Source organism: Papaver somniferum, chromosome 8, assembly GCF_003573695.1.
Source record: "Papaver somniferum cultivar HN1 chromosome 8, ASM357369v1, whole genome shotgun sequence".
Taxonomy (NCBI): domain Eukaryota; kingdom Viridiplantae; phylum Streptophyta; class Magnoliopsida; order Ranunculales; family Papaveraceae; genus Papaver; species Papaver somniferum.
In genome coordinates this window covers 83,378,375-83,390,163 of record NC_039365.1, presented here as the reverse complement: position 1 = coordinate 83,390,163, position 11,789 = coordinate 83,378,375, and the positions used below count along the sequence as shown (strand labels likewise).

The 11,789-nt window shown below is 36.2% G+C and overlaps 1 protein-coding gene across 1 annotated transcript; it reads left to right on the top strand.

Annotated features, from left to right (window-relative positions):
- The first annotated feature begins 5,720 nt into the window (after window positions 1-5,720).
- LOC113302408 lies at window positions 5,721-11,471 on the top strand. The gene is made up of 13 exons (XM_026551312.1): window positions 5,721-6,210; window positions 6,319-6,357; window positions 6,660-6,781; window positions 7,399-7,622; window positions 7,730-7,761; window positions 7,842-8,201; window positions 8,524-8,592; window positions 8,725-8,807; window positions 8,909-9,163; window positions 9,237-9,343; window positions 9,677-9,810; window positions 10,189-10,385; window positions 10,817-11,471. The coding sequence occupies exons 1-13, from the start codon at window positions 5,812-5,814 to the stop codon at window positions 11,076-11,078; spliced, it is 2,283 nt and encodes a 760-aa protein (XP_026407097.1). The 5' UTR covers window positions 5,721-5,811; the 3' UTR covers window positions 11,079-11,471.
- The last annotated feature ends 318 nt before the right edge of the window (window positions 11,472-11,789 follow it).

Below are 11,789 nucleotides of genomic sequence, written 5' to 3'. Positions count from 1 at the left end.
ACAATGATAACTGCAAGTGCATAGTATCCTAATGTAACACAGGGCAAGCACATATCGATCCACAAGGACAATGTGGGTGTAAGTCGAAGCTAGGATATTTTCTACAACTGATTCAAATAGAGAGTAACACAAAGGGTTGTTTTGTTTGCCGATACAGCTAGATGTTGGTAATGCAACACAAAATAGAATACAAGAATGCAGATTAAAGGGCACTAGGGCAGTCGAATCCACCATTTAATCTCAGCTAAGTCAGTCCAATTTCAATAATGTTCTTGTCGCTTGTAATGGACACCGGACAAGATGCAAGTCTGCCGTTTTATCCAAGGTCTCAATGGATGGCTTAATGTCAACTAAGGTAACTAACTAACCCCTAGTATCATATGTCTTCTCACAGTACAACTAATCATAGATTAGTTTAATCACTTAGATAACTAAACCTTTCCTAAGATGGATGTTCTAATCGCAACTAAGGTATCTTTCCGAAGTACTAACTGTCGGATTAAGGCACAACTAGTCAAATGATCGAACAACACTCTGTTAAGCATGAGTTGCAAAACACTCACCATAGAAGTATTCTAACTATAATGGATACATGGCATACACTGTGAAAGTAAAATGATGAAGTGCTCAGATTATATTTATCCTAAACATTATAGCACAACATGAACACTATCAATACATGAACCAAACTTAGCAGTAGATTATGGGTTTCATATAAACCCTAGTTATTGAATTAAAACATGATAATAATACTGAAAACAAATATAAACTACAGCTTGGTGCACCGACTAATCCGGGCATGAGTTTTACATCACAATTCTCATCCCTATTTATACAAAATTTTCTCCTCCATCGCTAGAATTTGATAATTAGAGAATACCCACTTACTCAAAACACGTTTTCTGACAAACCCCTTCTGCAATTCAGACCTGCAAGTCTTGATTTGATGTTTGCTTTAGCTATTGAAGATAACCCTAACTCTATCTCTCTCAATCCTAGCTTCTAGGGTTACTGTTTTGGAGAAGAAGCTAAGATAGAGATAGATGGAGACTAGGAGGTTGATTGATTACATAGGGTGGCTGATAGAGTGGCTGAGCTCAGAGGTGGTCGGTGATGGAGAGACGTGAAGTGAAGGTGCGGGTTCTGTCGGGAAGAAGAAAGTGAAGTGAAGGTGGTATTTGGCTTCTGTTCGACTAAGAGAAGAAATGGTAGGTGTTAGGGTGTTGGGCAGGTGTAGCGAACTTTAATGTATGAATTGGAGACGCCGTTGGATGTTGAGCAGTTGTATAAAATCTGACGGCTCAGGGTGAAAACGGGTTCGGGTCTTGGATCTTGGGTTTTACCTCTTGGAAGATCTTCTTCTAGGCCCAAACCTTCTTCAAAGCTAATATCTCAAGCCCACACCTAGTTTTGAGTCTTGCAAACAACATTCTTCACTTGCGGATGAGGTGCAAACAATATTTTTCACTGCTTTCTAGCGGAAGCTTTGTTGTCTCTCTCCCATTGTCACTAATTCTCCGCTTCTTTTGGCTTTTCAATTCATCCAAGCTTTATTTAGTACCTAAAAACACAAAATTAATTAGTACAAGTATTTATTCTTGAAAACAATGAAAATAGAGAATTTGGGATAATATATTATTTTAAAGCGCAAAAGATGAGTTAAATGCCAATGAAAAGGTGTAGAAATGTGCAATATTTGGCACTCATCAATTGCATGTATAAGCTTGACCTGTGTTAAATAAATTACTCATTAATTAGTCTAATTCATAGAACTTAAGGCTCTTGAAGGATTAAACTTAATAGATGATATGTGTAAAAAAATACCCTAATTTATATCTATTATTTATGCTTTCTTTTCTATTTTCTTGTAAATTATGGTATTTTGCATTTTGTTTTTGAGTATTTGGGTACTTTGGAGTCATGCTGAAGTAAAAAGAAGAAATCATCCAAGTAGAGCAAGAAGAGCAAAACGACCATTTAAATGAAAAATAATATTGAGAGTCTAGTTTAGGTTAAGGGGTGACCATGTACTAGAGCACCCACACATTTGTGATCAGAGCACCCACTTTTAAAGGGAATACCAAGGTTAAGGGGCTACCACTGGGTTTCCCTCATCCTACCTATGGGTGTCGAAATAAGGTCCCAACTACTTAGACGTAAGTAGGTAGAAATCATAGAAAACTATTTGTTCTATTTTCTTCCTTCTCATGAGCTATTTCTGAATCTGACTGAGATGGAGAAGATGATATTTTCATAGGAGATCAACGGGTGATCTCAATTGTAACAAGTGATTAGAATTGCATCATAGTATTGAATCGAGAAAACAATGACGAGATGGATGATCTGCCATGAACTTGCACTAATGAAAGGAGAAGATCGATAGAGACAAAGATTAGTTGTTGCTGTCGGTTGAGAGTATTGTTGATGTTCGAATCAAGGAAGAAGAAATGATGTTGTTTGTCAGATGAACTAGAATTTGTATGAGGTCAGACCGAGAAAATCAGATTAAAAGATGGTTAAATTGAACCTGGATTGAGACGACAAGGAATAAGAAAATGAATGGATGTGCTGTTGAACTGAGTCTGAGATGGAAGTCAAGATGGGTTTTGGTTATAATCTGAATTCGAAACGTAATTAGAAACATGGGTTTTGATTTGATTTGAAATTAAACAGAGAAGAAGAGGTTGTCTCTGCAGTTGAGCTGATGCTGATCAATGGAGGAGATTCTTGATGTTAAATCGAGAATAAAAAGAAGAGTTGGTATTTGATCTTGTGCAGCTGAAATGGAATGATGGAATGTATGCTTGAATTGATTAGATGAATGTTAGGATTGCAGGAAAGTGAAGAAAGGCCTAAGTTTATCCGGGAGATCTAAAGATTTTTGTTGGGCACTATGTAATTTCAAAGCTAAAACCTCATGAATTCGATACCAAGTCAAATGCTCAACGACATCAAGGCGGAGGATAGAATTAATGTGTATTCCTCAAATACAATTTACAGTGCAGAACAACTATATGAAGGTGTGAATGGCAAGTTAGGCCGGTTATGTAAGAAATTATCCACTGATTAAATTATACACATAAACTGGAATAGCGGTCGGATAAGGTTCTTCAAATATTTATTGCGCATCCATTGATCGCACAATTAGCTCAATCATTTTTCTTGGTTCTTACAATGAAATTCACTTATATATCATTTGTAATTGTTACCTGGGTTTGAACCCCCTTTAAATTCGTATATGAAAGATCTATGTTGATACGACTCTCAATTCTATTTTTTCATCAAGAATTTGTTGTCCACGAACAATGTTAGAAAGTGTTCATACGTCCAAACATATGTCAAAATCTAACAAATGATATATATATATATATATAAACCGACATAATCAAAAAATAAAAAAAAATGATGGCAAAACTTCCAATATAAATTACCCGGAGGAGAGTGAAGTTCCCGAAAAATTGAGATGCAACTACTGCAATGCCCCTAGTAGTTGCGGACCTCCTCCAAAGGATCCAACAACTGTAGGAAGTTGGCATCGCTCAATTTCCACTTGTGTCAGGGAAGATCCTGGTGCCCAAGACGTGTAACACATATGCAACGTCTATACGACGAGTTTCTGATGAATCTAAGTTTTCAAGGGCTTCTTTATCCTTTGTCTCTCCAAAAAATTTCTTTAGCATAAGTAGGTTGAACGCGTTGACACTATACTTACCAGACAAATGAAAGTTTTGCGTTGTCCCAACCAAACAACTTCTCAGTCAGAATGTGCAACTCGTCTTAATCTAATTCCTTGGTGTAATTTCCTTCCAAAACAACTTTACCTTATACATCAAGGCCTAGAATTTGCGTTGAGCATCATGTCGATCAAGGTCATCTCGTCATATGGGAAATACAAGATACCAGTTTCTCCATAAAATTTCTTGGAGAAGCGTCTCACAGTAACATCATCATGCTAAACATAATTGAGGACCAAGGTAACAATCCAGATACTTCCATTAGTTCTTTAACACCTTGAAAATTCTTTTCCAAACCCAGAAAAACATTGCTTGGTGTCTGCAAATACATATTGCATCCTTATGATCCTACAAAACGGAAAAAATACAGACATAAATAAATGATTATAAGATTATTAATGCTTACAATATAATAGGAAGCGGATAATCTTACATATGTTTTATATATCATATGATCCCACGAGTCTTTGTAATTAAAAGTCCATCGTCTTTCGGTTCACCCCAAATATGGTTATTTGTACGATTAGGTAGCATTAGATCATGATCGAGTATATGATTCATTTTTCTTTCTTTTCTTCTTGATATCCTCTTTTTTTTTAACTTCTTCTTCTGCGAAAACTTATTCAATCTTCATGTTCCCGCTCTAGCTGAGAACTTAATATTAACTCATCTTCACTATGTTCACAGATTAATATGATATTATGGTTCCTTTTCACATGGTCAGTACCTCTATTATTTGCCCCAAAACGTTTAGGGCGACCATGACGAGAATGAATGGACCTGGAAGAGATAAGAATCTTCTTTCGTTTCAAAGCAGCAAGTTCATTTAATATTTTCTTACCAGGAGTTCCAACTTCCTTAACTCATTTCTTAGCGGCTACATTTGCTTTTGTAGATTTGCTTTTGGTCCTAAATCATAAGACATATGCAGCAAACTATCCATAAACCAAGAAAAACTGTGCATGTTACAACCATAAGTCGACATTGAAATTCAACAATTGACATTGAAATAATACAAACATCGACATTGAAATTCAAAAACCGAGATTGAATGTATGTCAGCCGGCATTGAACATTCCAATTTGACAATACCGACAATTGTAAGTTTCATTCCATAAAAATTAACCCACAATTGGCATTGTTTTAAAATTTGTTATCTATACCTACTGATGTGATGTGAAGTCGGCATTATTAGAAATTGAATCGACGATGCCAATTTTTTGGTATTTTCACACTAGTGATTTGGTAAAAATGTCGGTATGGCGTTCATTGATAAATCGATGCCGACTTTAGACATGCAAATAAAATAAATGAAAGACAACATATTTAAGTCAGTATGGTATTCAACTATGATATAAAACTGATGGTAACAATCTGCATGTTATTCATCATGCCGACTATTACTCTGGGATTCCTACTATAATTTTTGATGTTTAACCTAAAAAAATAGATTTCAAATCAATCAAGACACTCAAAAATCGATTTTCAAATCACTAATCTTCCCGCCGGAGCTATTTGACTGAAAGTTTGATCGCCCGAGTCTTTTTCTTCTTGATTTGCAATTGCATGTAATTTATTATTTAGCCGCATTTCCGACTCCAGGATTAGGGCTAAGCCTGAAACATTATGTCATTCGACTCATTGTTATAGAAGTTATTGATCAACAACTTTTTTATTTTTGTTGAAATCGACCATATATTGATTCCAAATAAAGGAAAAAGATAAGAAGGAAATAGATACACTTATCGGCAGAGGAGAAGAGAAAGAGGAATGGGGATATTGATTTAGATTTTGTGTTCAACATAGTAGAAGAAAAAAAGGATAAAGGGTAATTTGATATTTTTACTATTCAAAACCTCCCCTTGTGTAAAAATTCATTTAACCCATAGAATCCCCGAAGGTAACCCTTGTGGGTTCATTACTTAAAGTTCGAACTGTAAACTACAAAAGAATCATCTGTTCTTCTTTTACAGTTTCTCATTCGTTATTAATCCGTCTCTCCTTCCCTCCATTACTTCAAACATACAAAACTTTCATAGAGAGAGAGAGAGAGAGAGAGAGAGAGAGAGAGGAAAGAATGAGTTGTGAGGAGGACTTCGATTGCTGGGATACAAAATTCTTAGAAGATGCCATTAGGGTAGAAGAAGAATTCATATCTAAAGCTTCAAAAAACCCTACTCAATATTTTAATCAAAATCATCATCCTCCTCCACCACCACCACCGCAACCATCATCATCATCTTATAGGAATAAATCCACTACTGATTATGGCTTTTCACCGCCTAGAGAGTTCTCTCAGAAACCCTTTTCAATACCCACACATCAACCCTCAATAAAACCCACACATCAACCCTCAATAAAACCTACACATCAACCCTCAATAAAACCTACACATCAACCCTTAACAAATCCCACACATCAAATACCCATTCTTGTAAATGATGAAGAAGATGAACTAGAGATTGACAGATTAAAGGTAAAGGTTTTCTTCGGTCTTAAACTTTTGTTTTGATTTGTTTGTTTTTCTTGTTTTGGGGAAAATGTAGTTGGGTTTGTTCTGATCAAATCTATTTTTTCTTTTCAGAAAGAATTAGGACGTGTTTCAGAGCAGCTTAGTAATAAGGTATGTTCTTTTATCTCTTTATATGCATTATATTAAGTTACTATGTCTATGGTTTGCACATTATTTAGCTTATAGTATGAACTGCTTAAAAAAATGTTTCATGATTTATCTGGGTGAAAAATTATCAAACCTTAACTTGTTTGTTCTCTGAGAATTGAACTGCGAATGATGCATTGATACGCATTGATATGATTAATGCTTTACAAAATAAACACCTCACTTCAAAATTACCACATTGCTGTTATTGGCTAAAGCTCAGTACTTTGACTAATTTTTAATTCTGAATGATGTTACACTTTCAGGAGCAGGAATGTGCGGAGATTAAGAAGGACAGGGACCAGAAAGAGGAGCAGCTGAAAAATGTGATGGTACAGATTGCAGCAAAAGACGCCGATGATAACCACCATTTGATGAATGCACGCACGTGAGTTGAGCTGCACTTTCCATCTACTGTCGATAATAGTTTTTGAACAACTAAAATTTCTGGCTTAATCTTATTTAGTCCTCACAATAATTTCAGGAAGCATATGTGATATTGCAAAATGAATAGTGCTTGGAAACAGTTTCTTATAAGTAAAACATTATGAAAAGTATCTTTTTGCCTTGGTTCTTTTAATTAACATCTCAAATCATTAAACCATAATGCTCACACTTAAGCAGTAACACTGAAAATCCTTTCTCTACAATCTCATATCCTGGTCTCTGTACTAGAACGCAGAATGTTCTGCATTAGATAATGATGTTTATACACTAGTCATCCCAGAATATAGCAGAATGCTGGCCAATCTATGTAAGTGTAACTGTCCCAAAAATTGGGAGATCTGTCCTTGGTGTGCTTTATGGAATCTTTAGTCTTGGAATGGAAGTGACTTGGTTAAAATGTTTTCCTTGCTTTTTTTTTTCAAGAGGAGCAGTGTAACCTTAACCTATCACTTGCTTGGTCGAATTTTTTTATCTTTTCAATCAGAGGACTAACAATTTTGTAATCACTTGTCAACTGTGCTACATGGTCATGATACTCTACCATGGTTTTATTTGTAGGGAATGCACATCTTGTAATCAAGACCAGTCTCCTATTACTCCGTGGATTGGATCTAAATATCTACTATCAGAGGCCATCTCTAAAAGCGTTCCTGATCAAAGAGCATATGACCCTTCACCCAATCAACAACCATGTGAAAACAACGGTGTCACAAAGAAAAATAACACTCTAAGTGGATCTTCTGTACCATTTAATTCTCGGCATCCCATTTTGATTGATAGTGGTGAGCTTTGTTCCTGAAGTACGGTAAAACCATTTTTCTTTTATTATTCTTTTAACTTGGCTATCCTACTTAACTTTGATAAATACTTCATGGTTTTTTGTCAATAGATCCGACAACTTCCAATGATCGCTCCATTAAGGTAACTTTTGTCATTATATCCGTGTTCTTTTTCTTGCATTACTGAGAATCCCACTTGAATGCTACTTTTTTTTTTAACAGACATCTTTTATCCCCGAGACATCAACACTGCCAAAGTGTACTACTTCCGCAGGAGTTCAGACAGATATAATCGAATACCATTCTACAATAAATGTAGCCTCATGTTCTGGACAGACTTTTTCAAACAAAGTGGTGGAGATATGGGGATCTTCAAGAAGCCATAGATCAGAACGAAATCTAGTGTCCAGATTGTTAGTGACTTGTGCGAAGGATTTTCACGTTCTCTTCGGGTGCATGAGCTTGAGTTTTTTATCCAAAATAACACTAGGCTCTGTGGGAGAAGAAAGTGGTGACAACAAGAACTCCGTGCAATCAGTTGAAGCTTCCAAAGTTTCTCGTGTATACATGATGTTAACCAAGGTACTAATCTAATATCAATGGGAAATCTATATCCACTTTTTCTGTTTCCTTGCCTATCTTAAAACTCATTTCGTTGATTAGCTTTACTGGGAATGTATACACACTATATAAGTAGTACGGTAGCTGTAAATGATGTTTCATATAGTAAGTTTCAATAGATAGAATTGGTGCTTTATTTTATGACTTGAGCTGATTTGGAAATATGACTTCTGTTAGTCTTTCCTTTGGTGATGTTTGTATCAATCAAAAGCTTTCCGCTCTTTAAATTTGACTTTGTATGGTGCATTTTATGAATTGATGTATGTTCATTACTCCCTTGTAGATGAGTAATGGGATGGTTAAGCCAGCTACTTTCTTTGAAGCGTTACTTGAACTCTGTAGTCTTCAAAATGTAAGTAATGAAATCAGGTCGTTGAGGCTGTAACGATTTTGGGAGAAAAATTGGAATTTAAGAAGTTCAATTCGACCCTTTTGACTCCTTAATTGTGAAGTAGTGTTGACATTTAAAGCGTTTTTTGTGCAGGTTGTTGTTGTCCATAGATCGTTGTGTATAGTTCGTGTAATTTTGCAACACATGTGGAGTTTGGATTCAAGATCTGATTCAAGGTCAGCTGCAAATAGCCGTTGTTTTCATTATTCATGGTAACTTGATATTAGATTAATATGCTTATGAACTTAAATTTGATCTTTCAGTGTACTCTGCTCAGGGATAATGTCATGGTCAAAGGCATTTGCCTGAAGGACAAAATGGTAGAATCCATGGAATCTGGAAGGATGCACACAAGAACTCAATTTGGACTTCCTGGCTGTGCGAGTTCAAACTTTTCACCTGATTGGGGTTCAGTCATTCAACAAATGAATCAGATCGCGTCACGGAACAGAGAAGAACAAATACAAGTTGTAGCAATATCTGTTATGAATCTGATTGTTACAAGAAGCAACCCTTGCTTGGAGACAGAAAGGTAAGTTTAAGTGGAGTAACATTTCTAACCAAAATTTTCAACAGCTTCAATAATGTGATTGTGCTTGAACCAGGTTTGGACAGAAATTATTATTTGAAACTGTCCCAAAGCTGCTGCATAAAGAAGTTGGCATGCCTGTGCAAAACCAAGCCTTGCGTCTTTTGTTCCTACTTTTAAATTGTAAGGCGCATCTTATGAAGTTTTCTACATACCCAATTCACTTTTAGCATGCAAATGCAGTTTTAGTGTAGGTATTCTTTTACATAGTGTCACTGCTGAGTGCTTCAGTGTGGAAGATTTTTTTTTCTGTTGGATATAAAACCAGTACCATGCAACTTGAATTTTGATTCAGGAATATAATTAAATTATCTTCAAAAGCAACAATGCCTTATGACACCAAGACTGCTGTGAACAATGTCGGATGTGTCTCTGACATATTACTTACATGGTTTTGACGCCATCCATATACGTAAATATCAGGTATTTATGTAGTCTGTGTTTTTTTATTTGAAGGCCCAAAACTTTTGATGATATTCTCCGCTGGTATTAAAGACGGGACAGAGAATGAATGCGAAAGTTGTGCAGGTCTTAGCAGTATCCTTAAGGGCTTGGCGGATTGTGTACAGTGCAAAGATAATGGTCTAGAGGTATGTTTTCCACCATCTAAAAGTTGATGTTAGCTAGTTAGTGACCTGTGTCAGTCTTGAATCTGGTACTATAGGATGTAGGACTCGAGTCAAACAAACATCCTAGTTGTATTACAAAGATTTTTTTTAACTGTTTTTACAAAATTTTGATCTGAAGTGCAAAATTTGATTGACAATTTCAAATGTGTTATTGGCCTGTCTGTAGAATCTGGGGTCATCATTTAATTTGTTTGGCAATTCAATATTTGTTATATTTCTTCTAAGAAAGGTTAAGTTTATACAGTCGATAAATTTAGCTCAACATTGATAAATTACGACTGAATAGTTTATTTGGCAATTAGTGATGTGGATCTTTACAATTTTTGATGATATTCTCAGGCCCTAAGGATTCGTAGGCATGCAATCGTCGTGTTGGCTTTCATAGCATCTTCTGGAAATTTGGGCTTCGAGGTGTTATTTAATCCAGAGACATCTAAACGGATCAATTTTCTGGGTATGATTGTGCAAGCATTGGCTGCAGAGGTGGATGCAGAAGCAACAGAGTTGGCCGGAGCGGCAGAAATTTGTAAAGAAAGGTAATGTTAAATACCTATAGTTTGCTTATCAAGCACCAGTCGGTGTTACTACAATAAAGTAATCGTGGGAGTTATTAAATGTGATTATGCTACGTGAACATCATATGGTGAGACATCATGTGATTGGTGGGGTCTGGTCAAATTCCCTAGCTAGTCTCTTGACTAGTCCAGATTAATCATATTGTGGGGTATTCGTGACTCATTCATGTGATGACGTTTCCTCGATTCATATTGCTACAGACACCAAACAGGCAGCTGCCGTAAGTTAGATATGCTGTTACCCATATCTTACTCCTGCTATTTTCCCTACTCGATGTTCAAATCGTTAATTATCCATCAGACGTAGTATTAGAAATAATTTGACAAACAGCATTGGAAATTTAATTTGTGCTGTCGGTCTTGCTTTATGATACAGTTGCTTCTTCATGCAGGACCTCACTTGTAAGAGAGTCCCTGATTCTTCTGAACAGATTGGCATCAAGTACCATTTACTCAGCCACTGTCTTGGGAATCCTGACAAGCAGCCGAGATATGGCAAGCTTGACCACTGATGTTGCATATAGAATTTCCAAGAGAGGCCGAATGAGTTCCATCTCTGCCGTCATGAATACAACAAAATTGGATGCTGAGATAAATGACTTAGCCAGGGTTTTCAGATCAAGAGTTCACTCCTACTTGGGTAATACCAGGTGATTTTGGCAGTAGGTCTGATCAGCAGACCATGATCGAGTTTTTTCTGTTTTGTATCACCAGGTGAGATCAGAAATCTCAACTAAAAGCAGATATAAGATCGGTCGATGTTCGTTGAGGGTTTTGAGAAGACTCTTTGAAGATTTGACTGTAGACCTTCAACGATTTTGGAAGGTTGTTTTTGCGGTAAATACCTGCCAATTGTATAATTCTTGGAAAGAGGAAGTTATTTTACTTCAATCTGTAAGGCAAATTTTGCGTTACCCTGTTTTTGTCTGCAGATGAGGAGACCAATTTGTATATAAATTGAACTATTGAGATCTGAATGGATTTGGAAGTCGGTTGTACCTCAATTGCTTAATTTAATATAGTGAATCTCCTTGTAAGAAATAAGAAAAAAGAAGAAAGGAATCTGAATGGGAGCATTAGTCGTACCTAAGCTTTAATACTTCTAGCTTTCATGGTAGCGAACAGAGTTACCAAAATTTGCTTGGGACCCATCAGTTTTAACCAAGCCTTTTCACTTCTTGTTATTTAATCTCTTAAAAGACTTGAGCAGCACACTTGAATCATCACCAAGCCGCAGAAAAATAAGAAAAATGGCTCAGCTTATGTGCTTCAAAGATTCTCTAGATGTTTCTACAACAAAAAAAGAAAAAATGTGCACACAGCTCTATCATATGTAACGCTTAGGAGGCTGAGGTGAGACAGCCC